Raw genomic sequence first — 18,050 nt, 5'->3', positions numbered from 1 at the left:
TCTGCAGTGTGGTCTTCCCGGCCCTGCCTCTCTGCGCCAAGGCCTTCCCACCCCTTCCTTGCAGACCGAGGCCTCACCACACCTCTAACTTGCAAAATCCCTTCTTTCCCTTTAATGTGGGGGAGGGCGGTGGAGGGCGGTGGAGGGGCAGAGGACCAGGGAGTGAGGCGTCTCCAGGGTCGGGTTTAGTGTGGCGGGCGGGCGCCTCTCACGGAGGCCAGGGTGGAGACGGGCTCACATCTCCCATGTCCTCCTTGGACCTGCGTCCAGGACTGGGTCATGGGCACTGTCAGTTCATAGCTCTCTGCCCGGGGCTCAGACCTCCACGGAGCCCAGCGGCCTCAGGTGCTGCTTCAGGAGCTGGATGTGGTGCAGCAGCTTCTTCTGGTGGCCGGCCAGGGTGATGCCCAGGGTTGGCAGGTCTCTGGTGGGGAAGAAGTGGATTAAATCGGGGCCAGTGTCTCTAAGATCCCAGGCGCGACCCCTGCCCTGGGGCCTGGGCTCCCCTCTCCCACCTCTCCCTGCTTACTCCAGGCTGAGCTGAGCCACGTCACTGAAGGTGTGGAGGCCAGACTGGGAGAAGCTGTCCTGGTAGCACTCCAGGCCGATGGCCGAGAGCCAGGCCTGAGGGGAGTCCAGAGAGGGAAAGTCCAGGGCCACGGGGTTCAGAAGGGCCTGGGAAGGTCTGAGTGGGAGGGGCAGGCAGGTCAAGGTCCCCTCTTCATCCTAGTCCCCTTCGCCTCAGTTTTCTTTTTGGTTTGCCTCATCCCTCCCTGGCTTTCCCAGGCTTTAGCCCCAAGCTCCAGACCTGTCCCTGGGGCTCCCGCCGGAGTACTCTGCTCCCTGCAGAGTGTCTGGCTTGCGGATCATCTTGTCAAACGCAGCCACCAGCTGGTCAAAGTGAGGTCGCTGGGTACGATCCTTCTGCCAAGTGTCCAGCATAAGCAGGTGTAATCCAGGCGGACAGCCTGGAGGCGGGGGCAGCCGGAACTCCTGCTCTATTGCATTTAGTACCTGGGGGTTAGAGGAAGCACGTGGTGCTTGGAGGCTATTGCTAGTGGAAAGGAATGTATTGTCAGGTAACCATGAGGTTGGAAAGGAACTTAAAAGATATGGAAAATGAGACCCACGAATGGAGGGCTTAGAATGTGTGAGTCTGTGAAGGCTGGAGGGACAGCGGTGGGGAATCGGCAGTGTCTAGGTCAAGAGCTCACCTCCTGGTCACGCATGTCCCAGTAGGGCCGTTCTCCGTAACTCATCACTTCCCACATCACTATCCCAAAGCTCCAGACGTCACTGGATGTTGTATGTTTCCCGTGTGCAATGACCTCTGGGGCTGCCCAGCGAAGCATACAACTTGGGCCCTGAGGGGTGGGGTTGAAAGTAACAACAGCAATAATCAGAGCAGTGGTCCTAGCTATTGATCAACTACTACGTGCTCAGATGTGCCTCAAGGGTTTTACATCAAGCCTCTCGTTTTAATCCCATAACGACCCTGTAGCGTAGATGCCATTATCTCCATTTTGCAGAGGCAAAGGCTGAGGCATCGAGAAGTACAAACCTGTGCAAAGTCACAGAGCTTGAGGGTGGCGTGTTCACGATTTGTACCCAGCGGCTCTGACACGAGTCAGCATTAGGGAAGGGCAGGAGGTGGTTCTCGGACTCCCACCCTCCCAGTCCCCTTTGTTCCCCAGTGTCCTCAGTCCCTGAAACCCCTCCATCACACAGGTGAGCTCTGCCCCTTCAGACACTAAGATACACCACCTGAGGCATCCACCGCCCCAGGTTCCAGGTCAGCCTCCGGCAGCCCCTGAGGGATGCGGGGCCCCAAGGCTGTGCTCTCACCTGAGGACTGTGGCCAAGACGAGCCACTTTGCACACTAGGTGGCTGTTCACCAGCACACTGTGGGCAGAGAGTGCGCGGTGGACGAAGGCGAAGCTGGACAGGTGGTGCATGGCGGCGGCCACGCCCCGCTGCATGGCCACCAGCTGCAGGCTGCTGAACTGGCCCTCCCGCTGCTGAGGGATGGGGGCAGAGGTCAGCCAAGGGGCGGGGGACCTCAGCACATCACGCAGAGACACTGGCGCCAAAAGGCAAAGGGACCTGGGGATCAGCGAATGGCCTGGGAGTGAAGGACGGAGACCCTGGAGGTGGGGCAGCAGGGAGCGAAGGCATAGACAGGGCTCTGTCTCCGGGACAGTTGAGAAGTGCCCACTTTCCCGGCCCGAGCCGACCCCCACACCTTGCCACCAGCCTGACTGACCCTCAGGAAGCTGTCCAGGGGGCCCAGCTCCATGAGCTCCGTCACCACCATGAGGGGCCGGCTCTTGGTGACCACGCCCTCCAGCCGCAGGATGTTGGGGTGCTGAAACTGGCCCAGCACTGCGGCCTGGCCTAGAAAGGCCATCTGCAGGCTCTCGGCGCCTCCGCTCCACAGGGCCTGGATGGCCACGGCCTGCTCCCGCCGTCCCCGGGGCTGCAGGCGGCCCCGGCGCACCTCCCCGAAGGAGCCTGGGAGAGCAGGCGTACGCTGGGGGGTCTCCAGGAAGGACTCAGTGTCCTGCCCTGTTTAGGAGGGACCCTGCTGGGACCCCTTCCGTGCCCTCCCTCTGCCTCTGCCATACCTGCTCCAATGACCTCCTCGATCTTCATGTATGTGGGATCGACCTCCCGGGCGAATTCTCGGATGGCCTGGCAGGGGTCCTCATAGGTGGAGGGGTCGACGTAGTACTTCACCCCTAGCCCTGCAGGCACACGGGGTCCATTATGAGGAGGTGTGCAGGCGGGCGGCCCACGCACCCCAGGCACGCTCTCTCACTGCCGAAGATGGTGCCAAGGAGCTGCCCTCGACCGTGGGAGGCCCAGCCTTGCCTGGTGCCCTCCCGGCCCCCGGCCCCTCCCATCCCAGCCACACCCACACCTGGGCTGCTGTACTGCTGCAGCTGCTCCACGTAGCCAGTCCCACGCCGCTTCCTGGGGGACAAACCAGAGTCCTGCGATCACACTCCCTCTCCCATTTCCTCCCCAGTCTGCCCGCAAAGGCCAAGGTCCTGCCAGGGATCAGTGGCTCGAAGGAGCCGGGCCCCAAGGGCAGGGGCTGGGTGGTGGTGGAGGACACTCGTGGGCGCTTCTGCAGGGAACCTTGGGGCCATCAGGGCTTGGGATCGTGCTTTGGAGAGTATGGTGCTGGGCCACGGCGGGGAGAGACTCACCTCTGGAAGACGAGAGCCAGCACGGTGATGGCCGCCAGCAGAAGGAAGGCCAGCGCCCCCAAGATGGACCCAACCACCAAGGAGAGTCTCTCGGGAAGCTGGGCGGACAGCTCACCTGGAGAACCAGCCACCCAGAGTCACAGGTGTGGAAGATCTCACACGCCAGTGCAGATCTCACACACCGCCCCGCAAGCACCCACCTACCCACACCCCCTCCCCCCACAGACCCGAAGGTCGGTGGGCAGCCACTCTCCCCGTCTGGAGGGTTTGGGGTGAAGGTTCAAGGCCTGGATGGTTCCTGGACCCCTCCTCACGATCCCTTGGGCCGCCCCCGCCCCGTCCAGGCCTCCTCTCACCTTGAGGCAGCGTCTGGAAGTAGACCTTGCCCCCGTACGGGCCGTGGCCTGCGGCTGTCCGTGCCCGAACCTGGAAGCCATAGATGTGGCCGGGGCTCAGCTGGGTCACGGTGGCCGTGTTGGTCTCGCTGGTCAGGGTGAAGGAGTGGGATTCATCTTCTGCCTGGGGGTGACAGCCGCTCACTCCCTGCCAGCTGGGAGGGCCCCTCGCCCCCCTGCTCCCGCCCACGCTCCTCACACCCCCCTGCGGCAGGGCTCCGAGGCACGTTTCCTGTCTCCCCACCCCTAGCCCCACTGCGGAGCACTTGCGGCTCCCAGCGTCCCCGCCGGGCGCCCCTCCGCTCCCCACCTGGTCATAGTAGCGGAGCTGATAATCCAGGATGTCCCCATTGGCCTGGTCGGGCTGTGGCCAGGACACGGTGATGCTGCTGGAGGCCCGGCTCACCTGGTGCACAGCAGGGACTGCGGAGGGAACTGGAGTGGGGGGTTAGCGGCGGTGTCCAGGGGCGGGAGAGCGGGAGTGGGCTCTAAGGATGTGACTGGCAGCTTAGGGGAGGGCAAGGCTCACCTGCGTGGCTGGTGCTGACATTGACGGCTGCAGCCTGGGGAGGGTCAGGGCTGAGCTCCGACACCCCATTGACGGCCTGCACCTCCAAGATGTAGGGCACGTGTGCCCGGAGCCCCCCAACGAGCACGCGGCTCTCAGTCAGGCCCCTCTGGCGGGGGTCGAAATGCACCTCATCCCTGCAGCGGCGACAAGGGCCCTTGCCTCCCGCTCCACACTCCTTGCACACGACGTTGAAGAGCAGGTCCCCGCGTCCCCCCAGCTCCTGGGGCAGGCGCCAGTGCAGCATGAGCACAGAGCCCTGCACCTCAAACCACAGCTCCTGAGGGGCCGACGGGGGGGCTGGGGAGGGCGTGTGCAGGGCAGGGAAGGGCCGGGAAGGCGGGAGTCGTGGGGCGGGGGTGATTGGGGAAGGAAGGAGGCAGGGGAGGGAGGACGGCCCAGAGGGAGGAGACAGAAAGCAGGGGAAAGCGGAGAAGGCAGGTGGGGCGAGAGAGGAAGGAGGTGGGCCAGGTGGGGGAAAGAAGGCGGGGAAGGAAAGCAAGGACACAGGAGAAAGAAGTCACTGCAAATGCAAACCAGCTGCACGGTGTTGCCCTCCAGGCTCTCCCTCCCCTAGTCCCACTCCCATCCCACGCCCATCCCTGGGGCTGGGGCTGGGGCTGGGGCGGGGGCGGGGGCGGGGTCGGGGGGACTCACCAGTGCAGGGGGCCTCTGGGGGGTCGGAGCTGGCCCGGTAGAAGCCCTCCAGGCAGGGGCACACGGGGGCTGCAGGGTCAGGGGAGAGGCTGCGGGCAGGGCACGGTGAGCAGGGGGCATTCCCAGCCGAGGCCTTGTAGGACCCCCTGGGGCAGGCTGAGGGGCAGAGGAGGGTAGAGGCCTCAGGCCCACCCTGTCGTTCCCTCCTGAGCCCCCCACACCTGCACACAGCCATCCTCCCAGCCTTCTGAGATCCATCTCCTCCTCACCCCTCTCTCCCCCCTTTCCCTCCCTCAGCCAGAGATTACTTCTGCCATTTTGCCAGGGCAGAATTACATTTCCATTGATGGAGAAAGTGAGGTGTGGTAGGGGCTATAGCAGAGCAAGCACCACATGTAGCTGCCTGGCTCCACTGCCTATCCTCCCTCTGCCGCAGGATCATTCTTTACAGCTGCATGCACGGCCTTCTACCTGCCTCCTGGTCACCTGGCCCTGGGGTGAACCATCCCCAGCTAGATGGCAAATGCGGACAAAGGACCCCATCCCAAGACAGCCTAGGAGTTTAACTCCTTTCATCTCCATCCCTTCTCAGGCCTGCAGCCCTAGGATCCCCAGCAATCGCTGTGGAAGTCTCCAGAAGGTTCTAGAAGTTTCAGATGAGTGGCTGAGAGCAAGGTTGTGCGCTTTAGGAAATAAATCTGGAGAAAACAGGGGTCCTTTCCTAAAATAACTTATTCCTGACCTTCTGGGGACAAAATGAAATGTGGGCTCGTTCAAGAGAGGATCCCAAAGGTGGGGGGCAAGTGCAAGGGAGCGGGGTCTCACCTTGGCAGGCCTTGTCTCCGCGAGCAGGCTCGTGCCCGGGCTGGCAGCGGCAGCTCCCAACGGCTACCATCCACTTGCCCTCCCCGTTACAGTGCAGCCTGGGAGGGCTGCCTCCTGCCTGGCCCCCTCCTCCATCCTCCTCGGGCTCTGCGTGCTCCACACAGGTGCCCACGGCCGCCACCAGGGAGGCCCCCCCGGCCCCACTGGCCTGCGTCTCAGGAAAGGTGGCGAAGGCGCGGAGCACGGAGGGGCAGGCGTAGGAGAAGAGCTTGACCGCCACGAGGGCCAGGCAGGCCCCGGTGTCCTGGAAGGCCACGTAGAAGCCGCGCTGGGTCAAGGGCCCGAAGCTCCGCTCCTTGACGTTCAGCTGCAGCCCCGCCCGCTGCCCCGCCCCACGCGGGCCCACCGCCCACGCTGAGGAGGCGGGGAAACTCTCATCCGCCGCGATCGTGTCCACCTTGGTCCAGCGTTTGAGGTGCCAGGAGGAGGTGCTGTTGGAGCTGTCGGGCTCCTCGGCCTGGCGGTAGTAAAGCGTGAAGGTCTCCCGGCAGGTGCCCCCCGCCACGCCCAGGCTGGAGCAGGCCCGCACGGAGAAGTGCAGCCGGATGTGCGCCCTCTGGGCCCCTCGCCGCTCCACAAAGTGTGTCTGCAGCCAGTTGTCCTGCCCGGGGCCGGGAAGGGCCCCGGCCACGTGGCATGCCTCGAAGGTCCGAGTCAGGCGTCGCTGGTCATCCAGAACACTCACTTCGTCCCACTGCAGGGAGGACCACAGAGGGCATTAGCTGCTCGGGGCTGGAAAGGTGCAGGGAGGCGGGGGCATATCCCTCCCGGTGAAACTTAGCATTAATGACATGCAAAGCAGCTGAGGATACCCGGAAGTCCTGCTCCTCTGGAGGTCAGGCATCTTGTCCCATCCATCTCTGCTCAGGGTTTTCTCCACAAACTCAACACTCTAGCGGGGGTGGGGGTGGGGGGCGTTGGGTTCAGAATGAAAGCGTGACACTCACCCCACCTGGTGGGTATGTGAGCCAGCCAATCTCAGATGTCTCTCCAGTGGTGTCCAGCAATACCTCTGCCCAGCGATAAGAAGGGGCACGCAGTTAGCAGGCCTTCAGCCAGCAGGTCTCACCCCACCCCATTCCCATTAGGAAAAAGAGAATTCCCTCCCCGGTTCCTTGAATTGACTAACAGGAGCACAGCTGCCTGTCGGGAGCCTTTCTCTGAAACCTTCCCCCTTCCTTTCCCCCTCTAGATGTCTTCACCCTTTCCTTCCTTTTCTGAATCTTTCCCACTTCCCATCAGTGCTGGCTCTCCCCTGGCAGGTGGGGGGTTCTCCCATCTCCCCTCCCTCTTACCTTCCAGAGCCAGGACTGAGGACACCAGCACCAGGACCCACAGGCCACACACCATGCCCGCCACCCTGCTCCCTGACGGGGCAGCCCGCTCAGCAGCCATGAGGTATCTTCAGGGCTCCCACCATTGCTCTGGCCACCACCCTGCTCCCAGGTGGGGCTGCTGCTTCGTAAGACTGGGGTCTGCTGCCAAGCTGGCTTCCTAGGGAGACACAAAGGACCAGAGGAGGCCGGTGGGAGGGAACCGCATTGCTTCAGAGTTGGCCCTGGGTCTCCCCCTGTAGCTCACAAAGTGCCCCAGCACCAACCATGGGTGAGGGCCAGCAGGAGGCTGACTCTCTCCTGACCTGTGTCAAGTCCACCATCTTGGAGGACCATGTGCCCGGTCACCCACTACACTCCACGGGTGACCCATCTCTGAGCATCTGTTTCTCATGGCCCTCCCCTTTAGAGCACCAGGTAGTTCTGGTCCAGTCTTACCCCTTTGCTTCTGGAAGGAGCTATTCAAGTTCTTTCTCTTCACTTACTCTCCTCCCTTCCTCCTACGGCCACCCTGCATAGAAAATCAGAAGATTCTTCTCATTAAAAGCAGGCGAGTTAGAAGCTACTCCTTCCCTGGGGGCACACGGTTCCCCCCGCCCAACATCTCCCAACCCCCATCAGATTCGGATACTCTAGACATTTCAGAGAGGCAGTGAAGCGAGAGGGACCGAAGAAGGAGAGCTGGGGGGTATCATGGGAGGGAGGGTGTGAGAGCAGACGCAGAAAAGAACATAGGCGGAAAGATTCCATCTCATAAAGGAGCCAGGACAGAGAAGGGACAGAGCTATGTAGGTGTGGCATACCTACATTTTATGAACCAAGGTCCTCTCTCCACAAGGGGCACATTTTTCCTCTGGCTTACGGAAAAATAAACGTATGCCTCATGTATATGAAAAGATGCTCCCTAGTTTGCTCACAATGAAAGGGAGGCATGTTGAAACAACAGTGAAATGCCATTTTGTTCTACGAGATTAACAATGCCTGGGTGGGGAAGGTATGAGAAATAGGCTCTCTTGCATTCATTGCGCATACGGGCTCAAGGTGGTGTATCCTCTTAGAAGGACAGTTGGCGATGTCTATCTAGCAGCTTCACTTCTAAGAATCTGTCCTTCAGGTATCGTATACTTGGATCCTTTTGCATAGATGTTCGAACAAGAATATTTATTGCAGCATTGCTTGTAAGGGAAAAGACTGTAAAGTAACTGTTCATCAATAGGAAGATGGTTAAAAAATTATGGCACAAACTTCAGAAGGAATAAGGGCTAGTGTTTATGTACTGATATGAAAATAATTTCCAAGTGAAAGTACATAGTCCACTGTAGAGCCATATACAGTATGCTCCCGATTGATCGGTAACTTAAGAAGGAACTACACATACATATGTATGTAAGGATCTTTAAGAAAGGTAGACAAAACCTGGGAAGAAGGGGAGAGGGAGAGGATGCGGGCTAGTGCAAGAGACACTTACTCTCACTATATCCCCTTAAATTTTTATATTTTAAAAATCTTGCATACATATTATTTTTCAATGAAATCATTAAAATTTCATTCAAATCCATAAATAATAACTGTTTAATAAAACGAATCAAAATAGTGTTCATGCCCTCAAAATGATTTCACGCTTTTATGTAAAACATTCCCGAGCCTTAAGAAGCACAGCGCTGCGGCTCACAAGCACATGCCCAGGAGCCCTGGCTGCCTCCAGGGTCACGGTGAAGACCAGCAGGCTCAGACCTTTCTTTGCTGGTTGGTCTAAGGTTAGTGGTGAGCTATGTCTCTCCTTGTGACTGAGTCTCAAAAGTCTGTGAGTTGCATGGACAGTAGAGGTCATTTATTTCTGTTGAGAAGAAAACGAGAGGCATGTTTCTCAAAAGACACGAGTTCGAGAGTAAAAAAAAAAAAAAAAAAAAAAAAAAAAGGGGGCTTCCGTGGTGGCGCAGTGGTTGGGAGTCTGCCTGCTAATGCAGGGGACACGGGTTCGAGCCCTGGTCTGGGAAGATCCCACATGCCGCGGAGAAACTAGGCCCGTGAGCCACAACTACTGAGCCTGCGCGTCTGGAGCCTGTGCTCCGCAGCAAGAGAGGCCACGATAGTGAGAGGCCCGCGCACCGCGATGAAGAGTGGCCCCCGCTTGCCGCAACTAGAGAAAGCCCTAGCACAGAAACGAAGACCCAACATAGCAATCAATCAATCAATAAATCTTTAAAAAAAAAAAAAAGTCAATTGGAAGTTGGAACCTAAAAATGACACATTTCACAATGAAGCTGAAACTAAGCTATTAAACTATATTTAATTTTGATAAATATGAGAATCATGATTTGATTTCTGTTAATCTAATTTTTTCAGTTAATGCTGGCTATGCTGTAAGCTGAAGCCGTCAGTGTTATCTCCAGGTGGTTTTCATGAAAAGACACCATTTCTGCATCTGCATGGGCTGACATGTAGTGGATGTCTGCCATGTAGCCACTGAAATTTACCTTTCATGCCTCTAGAACCCTATATGAGAAACAGAGAGTTCAATTTATAGCCTATGGAGGCAAGTAAGGAGCATTTCCAAATCTTCACGTTGTATATCTTAAACTTACACAATATTATATGTCAATTGTATCTCAGTAAAGCTGGGGGGAAAAAGAAGCATTTCCATAGAGCAAATTATTCCTAAGAAACAGAGGTTCTTTGCAAATACTGTCCCAAATGCTACTGGAATCATTCACATATAAAATAAATGTTTCAAGAAGAACCGGGAGATGGTAAAGTAAAAAGCACTGTCCCATCATCAACGGCTGTTTAGAAACTATCCTAAAGTAATTCATGTTGTAGATATACACCCCACCCCAACTCTCAATGACTTAATTTGAAGGCATGCTTGACACACCAGAGCAGACCAGATTCTGTCTGAAGAAACTTATTTATAACCTTCGGTCTTCTGGATCCGAATCGAAAAGAGGTCCTCATCAAACAGCAAAAGTACATTTCTGGGTACTTGAAGGTCCTCAACCATTTCTTTGAGAAATGGTCACAGAGTCTTTAGGAAGGCTGTTATCAAGAACTGAAAATGCCAGCAAAACGTCTTTAAACAATGAAGGCTATTACACCATTTGCCCAGCAGATAGTCTTTAAAATAGCCTCTTTCAGTTAGAACATGGATGGATTCTGGAATCTGTACAAAGAAGAAACTATAAGTACCATGTCTTCTTAAACTTATAACTAGACAAATAATCATGGAGAAGGAATAATGAACACTTTGGAATATCCCAGTGAATTTTTTTTGAGGGACAGCAAAACATGAGAGAAAAGGATGCCCTGCAGATCATATCAGCTGTGCAGTATGGAACAGTCTAGAAGATGAATGGCCAAGCATTTGCTTTGATGACCCACAATACAAGTAACACGGTGGCTTGTGGCTATAATAGGGCGTGTGCGCATAGCCTTAGTATGCATCTTGATGACAACATGAGGCTGGCCTCTCTCCAGAAGATCCAGAAAAAAGCAGAAGCAATTATAAAACACGCTAAATCCATTCAGTTTCTGTTGTCAAGAGGAATCAGGAAGAAAAGAATAAAGTGGAGACATCACATGTAGATTGCCACAAGGAATTTTTTGAAATTTTACGAAAAACAAAGACATTCATTAAAAAGAAATGGTTGAGGACCTTCAAGTACCCAGAAGTGTACTTTTGCTGTTTGATGAGGACCTCTTTTAGATTCGGATCCAGAAGACTGAAGGTTATAAATAAGTTTCCTCAGAAAAAAATTGTTGCTGAGTGAGACTAGGAAGTTAGGTCAGTTCTTATGTATCAAACAAAGCAGATAAATCCAAGTCTTTTATTTTTTAATGTATAAAAAGAAACTGAGTGTACCTCTATGGTAAGGATAAAAATAAGGATAGAGGGAACTTTATTAAGACACGGAAGAAATTGCTGTCAACTAATTCCTGCCACTGCAGATTCTTTTGAAACAAGATTCAAAGGCGGAAATACAAGTGACAAGAACACGCAGCTCCATCACATGCCTAGAATACAAAACAAGCAGGACTTAGAACTTGATTTTCAAAGGTGCCTTCACTGGCTGAGGATGAGGACATCTTTCCACATTTGGTCCAGGAGTGCGCCCCGGGAGCAGCCAATCACATCCCTGCTGCCACACAGAGGGAGACAGGCCTCTGTAAGGCCAGGCCCCTCACCCTCGTCCCTGTGGCCTGCTTGAGATTCCTCTATCTCCTTCAGCTCATGAAAGGAATCAGTCACGGTTTAGAAATCCTCTAACCCCTGAAAAAGCGGAAAACTAATCTCCATCAGGAAAACATTCACATTTCAGATGTGTATTGGTTTTAAAAATATAAAACACCAGGAGCAGCGGAAATGTGGAAGTAAAATGATAGCTCAGAAAATGAGACTGATTAGACAAAGTTTCTTGTGATAAAAATTGTGTTCTATGACCAGATTTTTTTTTTTCTCAGCTCCTCTTCTGGTTATACCATTTTATATCTTTTTGATACAGTAGGGACACGAGAGCCACAAGCTTGCTACATTTCTTTAGTTTACAAAAACATGACAGTTTCATAGGCATCAGGATTGTATTTTGTTTTCACAAAATGGCAAAGATTAAAGATGTGTAGAATCTTAGCTTCTAAATCATAGCTTATGAGCTCTGTTATGTATAAAAATGACAGATTTAAAAATAAATGAGTAAATCTGTAAGAATTTAAGAAGTTTACTGTGCTCAAATTAAAATGCTAAATATGATAATTTATGAACAAACCAAGCTGAGTTAAATATAATTTATGCACCTCGATCCACAAAGCGAATTTTTAAAAATTAAATAATCTAAGCCCAGTGAGCTTGGAGGAAGGTATGGCAAAAGATATATTGGGCCAGTAAAATTGGTTACTGTAGGAGCATGGGGAAGCAGTTATTAACGGTCTCTTATACATACTTGAATTGTTTTTCTTGTTACAATGAGCATATCTTATTTTTATAATTAAAACAAAATCTCATAGAATCTAAACAGAAAAGGAAAATATTTATAACACTTAGACTAGTATAACATGTTTACAATTTATCCTCCCTGCCCTGTGCCCTCTAAGTTTCCAAACATCTAGAAATTTTCATCTATAAGAAGAAAGCAGAGAGGGAGAGGCAGTAAGACCTGGGAATGAATGAGCGAAATAATGTCAACAATAAAAGCAAAATAACTTCTATCCCTGGATAGTCTTTAAGCTTATCTCCCAAGAAGTTCAAATTGCCCCACTGATTATGCCATGCTTTTCTTACAGGATGTCAAGCATGCTGTAAGCAAAGGCCTGCAACTTCAAAGAGAAAGAGGGGGACAGAGAGGGCTATACACTCGGAACGCACACGGGGCATCACCGCAAAGTGAGCCCCGACAGGGAAGCAGAGAAGCCTGCAGGGGCCAGCAGGGCGAGGGAAGGTCCCAAGGGCAAAGAGGCCAATGGCTTTAAGTGGCTGGTGTGTCTGCTCTGGTTGCTGAGCTGGTCCTCACACCTGTTAGCCGCAGGGTCAGCGTGGGAGGGGTCAGCACCACAGGCCCTGTCGTCTGTCCTGTTCTGCAGCTGTTAAACGCCCAGGAAATTCCAGTATAATCCTTGCTCAGCTAAATGCTGCAGCCTCTACCCCTTAATCTCTACCTTGGTCTCAGTAGGTCTCTTTGAGGTCTGGCCACCCGCCCTGAAAAGGATCCCAGCGGCCTTTAAGGAGGCATCCAGAGCAGACAGTGAGGAGGTAGCTTTCCTCCGGTGCTTCTAGCCCCTGCTGCCCTGGCTGGAGAAGCCAATGTGTGGATTGGCTAGGACACATTGGCTAGCACACTGTCCTAGCAGAGGACAGTGCCATGTCCCTGGAGGCCTCCAGCCCCGGAGAATGTCCCCCAGAGCACGCAGAGGCAGACAAATGTGCCTCCCACTCCCCGGCTGGCTGTGGAGCTGGGGGAGGCTTTTAAGATGCAGGCAGTGTCTGGGTCTAGCCAGACAGCCACTTAGAATGAGCCACTCTGGCTGTGCATGATGGGAGGACATGCGTGGCCCTGGTAAAGGGCATAAGGGAGGGTGTTGGGGCAGTTGGTGCATATACAGGAGAGATGAGTAAATGGAAGATTGTGGAAGAAAGCCCATGAGTGCCAGGACCGGTGCCCGTGAGAGCAAGTGTGAGAGTGTGTAAGGGAGAGTGTATATAAGGTGAGATGGGTGTGGAGCAGGAGAGTATGCGCTGGGTGTGTGTGTGTGTGTGGCAGCAGGCCCAGCCCTGCAGATCCCGAGTGGTCCACACGCTGCTGGCATATGCCCATGAGCCCTTCCCCCTCACCCTGGGTCTGTCCCTACTCCACCCCTAGTTGGGTTGTCAACCTCTCTCTGCCCCGGGAGTTGTTCCTGTGGAAACACCTGGGCTGGGAGAGGAAGGTACGCAGGGAAGTAGAGAAAGGGAAACCTCAGGCTCAAAGCCCCCCAAACCCCAGCATCCCCATTCCACCTGGTGGGGACACAAGGCCAAGGGCCCAGCTCTGGAGATGGTGATCCGCTGGGAGAGCATCTGGCCCTGCCCGGAGGACGGATGGTCCTGCCCTTCCCCTGCTCAGCCCATCACTGCCTGTTGCTCCCTGGCATTCTGATGACAGAGCGGCCCTTGCCTGCCATCTTCTTGCGCCCTGAAGGAACCGACAGACTCTAAAGGAGTCCTCTTCCCCAGGTCACTAGGCAGGTACATACATAGGAGCCTGCACCCTAATCTTCCTGCGATAAAAAATGTGCATTGCCCTGAAAGAGCCAAGCGGCCCCTCTGAACAGCACCTGGCAAGTCTCAGAGCCCCAGTGCCCATCACTTGGGCAGTTTCCCTGGACTGCCAGCTTCCCACAGCTCCTTTCCCACTAAACGAGCATCTCTCCTTCTAGAGCCTGAGTCGAGTTCCCGGGGCGGGCACAGGGCCCGGGGTTAACTGACTGGGAACAGGCCCAGCCACTTCTCTCCCTGGGTACTGCCAGGGACATTACAACATCGGCTACGCTGGGCCCCTGCCAGCTCCCCCAGGGATGGGAGGAGAGAGGGTGCCAGACAGCCAAGACTGGTGGGTCGGGGTGTCGGGCAGGCAGGGCCACGCACCCAGATGTAAAGCGAGGGGGTGGAGCTGGGGCAGCAGCAAGCAGTAGACTTTGGTTGTAATTTGGGGGTCAGGGCTGGGGAGCAGGAACCAAGCCGTCCCTCCACTCCAGGGCTTATGGGTGGTCATGGGGCTGCGGGAGCAGGATAGGCTGTGGGGAGCTGGGGGCAGGTGTGCGATCAACCTCCTTGCTCCTCCCAGCTCCACCGGGATTGGAGACATGCCACTGGAGTCAGAGGGGTGGTCAATCCTCTTCAGCAGGCTGGGAGCCCGGCCTCTTCCAGGACCCCTAGATCAGGAACCCCTATATCAGAGCCAACCGAGTGTCTCTGGAAACACCGTGGCGGGGGTCGCAGCAGCAGGCTTATCGGGGTGTCACTGACGGCTCGTCACAGGCGGGGGTGGGGTGGGAGCCAGGCTGGCCGGGTCCGCACCCCTCACGAACCCCGCTCTCGCTTTGGGGACGGAGACTCAGCACTCCCCCGCGAGGACCCCCGGATCTGCAGAGGCCCTGTCTGGAGGGCCCCTTTACTTCTGCAAACCCGAATTCCTGTCCCCAGGCACGCAGGCCCCCGGCCCCCCACGCCGCCTGCGACCCCCGGGCTCACCTTCGCGCTGGCCGCAGGCTCAGCAGGTCTGCGCTCCCCCGAGGCCCCGCGCTGGAGCCGGGGCTCCGGGCGCTCACCGGGGCCGCCCGCCTCTCCGCTCGGGTGCAGGGAGCAACCTTCTCCGCGGCGCGAGTCCGCGCGGCGGCCGGGGCTGCTCCGGAGGCGGGGCGCCGGGGATCTTGAGGGGCCCGCGTCGCGCTCGCGGCGCCGCGCTGGGTCGCGGGTCCCGCCGCCCGCTGCTCTGCTCCCGAGCGGCCGCTGGAGCGAGCGCAGCCCAGCCCGCCCCCTCCGCGTCCCTCCCCGCCCGGCCCGCCCCCTCTCCGGCCCCTTCGGCCGCCCTCCCTCTCCCCTCTTCCGGGGAGCCCAGCCCGCCCTCTCGGCCTCGGCGGCGAGTGCGCGGCGCCCGCTCCGCGGCCCCGGTGCGCGGGGCTCGCCCGGGGCCTGCCCGTGCGCCGGGCCAGGGGACGTGGGCGCGGAGGATGGCGCGCGGGCCGGGCTGGGGGAGGCGGCCCGCCGGGCGGCCGGGAGCTCTGTTTAAAGCCCCCGGGGCGGGTGCGAGCTCCGGCGCTCGGAGAGCGGCGCCACTGGTGCCCAGGGCAGGGCAGAGGCACCCGCGCCCCCTCGCCTCCCCTGCTTTTCTGCTTCAACTCCAGGAACTAAACCCGCTGTTTTAGTTCCCACTCAGATTTGAACTAAGGTGGGCGTGAGCTGAGAAAAAGAGAAAGAAGGAGAAGGGGGTGGAGGGAAAGACAAACTGAGAATTTAGAGGGTGCGGAGGTGGGCTGGGGGTGGATAGGCAGTCAGGGTACGAAAGGGGCTCTGATCTAGGCTTCAGCTCTTCTCCGCGTTGGGGACCCTGGATCTTGCCCGGCGTTGGGGCTTCTGACTCCACCCGCCCGCCCTCCATCCTCTCCGAAGGGCAGGGAAGCCTGGGTCTCAGAGGCGAAGTCCCGAGGTCGGTGCCAGGAGCTTACACTGCCAGGCAAGTCGCTGCACCTCTGGGTGCCTCTTCCCTCGCCCGCTCCCCAAAGAGAAATTCCCCACACGGATGAGAGACGGTGGAAGGTACTCGCAGCGGGTTCCTGGAAGGGTTGAGGAACGGAGGGGGCGCCGCGAGGAAAAAAGGTTTCTGCCCACCCGTAGCTTCCTCTCAAACCCGGGACAGGATTGGGGTTCTATTGTTCCGGTTCTAACAGCACTGAGCTGAGGCCTTGCTGCGAAGTGTTGCTACCACCTGCTGGCTCTTTCAAAGAACACAAGTATCAGGGGGAGTCTGGCTTATTCCCCCACCCCCAGCTCCCCATGTTACCCTGTCCCACATCATTCTCCTACGTTCTTCATTTATTCACGACACCTTTATTAAAGCACTAGCTGCAAATGGGCTGGTCAAAACTGGTACTTAAGGAGCATTCAGAAATCCAGGAAAATTGTGAAGGAGGTCTATGAGCCCACAAGCGCAATAAAGCAGAACAATGAAACTCATTAGGCACCTGGGAGAAACACAGGCTTTAATGAATTGGCTGAATGAGTGATATAAAGAAAGACAAAGGCGACTGAACTAGTCCCCGGGCAAGGGGCTTGTTTACTCTCAATATCTGAGTCAATTAATAAGCCTAATGCTGTTGAGGGATTCTGCATTTGGACATCCAAATAATAAGTCCACTCACATTGGTGAGTTTATCTGTTTCTTCTCTTTGCTCTGAAACTCAGTGGTAGAGAATTGCCTTCATTTCCAAATCAGTTCTCCCCAAGACCTTGAAAGACTTTTGTGGAGAAACCTGGCTTTATATGCAATATTATATAACTCATGATCCTAGATATAGTAATAATTTGATTGTCAGAAAGCTATGGGTATATTGGGAACTTTTTAAAAAAGCATGTGATTAAATTATGTTAAAAATAAAAGTATCAATCAAACCAAAACATAGAAGTAACTTTATAAAACCCAGAAGTTCTAATAGTAATTTGCAATTCATCATATATTGACATTATAGCAAAAAATATCTCTATTCCTTTCTATTGTCTGACATAGCTCATTTTTTATACCGCCCATTAGGTGCCTATAATATGAAATTAAGTTTTTGTTGTTTGAGGCTTATGTAATTAGTTCTTTTTCTTTTGTTAATATTTGAGAGGCATCCGGTCTTCAAAGAAAGCTCCCTGGCACCCTGGAGGCAAAGAGGTTTAAATTTGTGATGACAATTTGCCCTGTATCATAATCTCCTGTGTGTTATCAAACTAAATTTTAAAAGCAGGTGGATAGCACAGAATGCATTGTTAAGTGATGCTGCCATCTGCAGCTATTAAAAAACAAAGTAATAAATTCCTTCTTAAAGTTGGACATAAATCCTTTCTAAAATTTGTTCAGTGCCTGGCACACATTAGGTGCTTAGAAGTGTTTTAGAATAAGTGAATAAAAATCATAGTATTTAAATTTGCTCTGTGCTGAAGGGCAGGACCTAATAAAGTCTGTGGCTCACAGAAGTCATTATGTTGGGACACAACCATCTACAATGTAAATTTGGAGCCAAAAGAAGATCCTGAGTAGAAAACTCCAGGTGATTTGAGATGGCTTTTTGACTGGTTCTGGTTTTGTTTTGTTTTGTTTTTCTGTTTTTGCCTCCTTCTTGGGTTTTTCTCTCTCCAACATCTGTCACTCCCCAAGGATGTGCAATTTTCTTTTTTATTTCCCTTTAGAATGGCTAATGCAAGCTGATGTTATTATAAACAAAGAGCTTTATAAGTAATTTCAGTGATAAGAATTCTAGTAAAAAGCAATAAAGCAACTTGCTGAGCCCGCAGATCTCTTATTCCAAGACATGAGTTATAGCTCCAGATGCACAAGCTCACAGGGTCCCTGGCATGTCCCTGAACTGTCTCCAGGCTCCGTGGCCTCTAGGGGCAGTCTTCCCAAAAGCTGGAGTCTGGTCTCCAAACATTTTGGCCTATGAAAGTGTCAAACGCCCAATTTATACAATTTTGTTTGTTTAGAAACTTCTAGAGTAAACCTACAGGACTGGTTTGTTTGAAAGACAAACCTAGTTTGCAACTGATTTGTACACCAGTGGTGACTGATAACCTGAATGCTCATTGGATGTGAGTGATCTTCAAAGTTTACCCATCAGAGTCTTACACTTTTGCATTACTTTAAACGAACGATAATAAAAAGACATTCAGAGGTATTAGTGCAGAGAGAGAAAGAGAAAGGCTTTTCTCTCCTGATAGGATGTTTAATCAGTTAGAGATTGATGTCAGCTGCATGTAAGGGACAAATCGAGGAA

The 18,050-nt window shown here is 54.2% G+C and overlaps 1 protein-coding gene across 3 annotated transcripts; it reads right to left on the bottom strand.

Annotated features, from left to right (window-relative positions):
- Window positions 1-85: 85 nt before the first annotated feature.
- Window positions 86-14,986, bottom strand: EPHB6 (EPH receptor B6). Of its 3 annotated transcripts, none has more exons than XM_061198831.1 (18): window positions 14,770-14,986; window positions 7,491-7,563; window positions 7,014-7,212; window positions 6,666-6,730; window positions 5,659-6,412; window positions 4,834-4,989; window positions 4,138-4,476; window positions 3,919-4,043; window positions 3,570-3,732; window positions 3,214-3,328; window positions 2,922-2,974; window positions 2,626-2,745; window positions 2,265-2,512; window positions 1,846-2,019; window positions 1,215-1,364; window positions 809-1,014; window positions 530-685; window positions 86-424 (listed from the first exon to the last, which is right to left on the bottom strand). In XM_061198831.1, exons 3-18 carry the CDS (start codon window positions 7,111-7,113, stop codon window positions 316-318), a joined length of 3,033 nt encoding a protein of 1,010 aa, XP_061054814.1. In that variant the 5' UTR covers window positions 7,114-7,212; window positions 7,491-7,563; window positions 14,770-14,986; the 3' UTR covers window positions 86-315. The 3 variants fall into 3 exon arrangements, with proteins under 3 accessions (XP_061054814.1, XP_061054816.1, XP_061054815.1); XM_061198833.1 differs by having other exon boundaries at window positions 530-624; XM_061198832.1 differs by having other exon boundaries at window positions 4,834-4,902.
- Window positions 14,987-18,050: the final 3,064 nt, after the last annotated feature.

Source organism: Eubalaena glacialis, chromosome 8 (genome assembly GCF_028564815.1).
Source record: "Eubalaena glacialis isolate mEubGla1 chromosome 8, mEubGla1.1.hap2.+ XY, whole genome shotgun sequence".
In the NCBI taxonomy this organism is placed as follows: Eukaryota; Metazoa; Chordata; class Mammalia; order Artiodactyla; family Balaenidae; genus Eubalaena; species Eubalaena glacialis.
This window is presented reverse-complemented; position numbering and strand designations above follow the sequence as displayed.

Coding starts and splice junctions, on each gene's coding strand:
- EPHB6 (XM_061198831.1), bottom strand. CDS start 7,113: ATGGCTGCTGAGCGGGCTGCCCCGTCAGGGAGCAGGGTGGCGGGCATG. Junction 6,413..6,665: donor TCACATACCCACCAGGTGGG/GTGAGTGTCACG, acceptor TCCTCCCTGCAG/TGGGACGAAGTGAGTGTTCT. Junction 3,329..3,569: donor CTTCCAGACGCTGCCTCAAG/GTGAGAGGAGGC, acceptor CTGGTTCTCCAG/GTGAGCTGTCCGCCCAGCTT.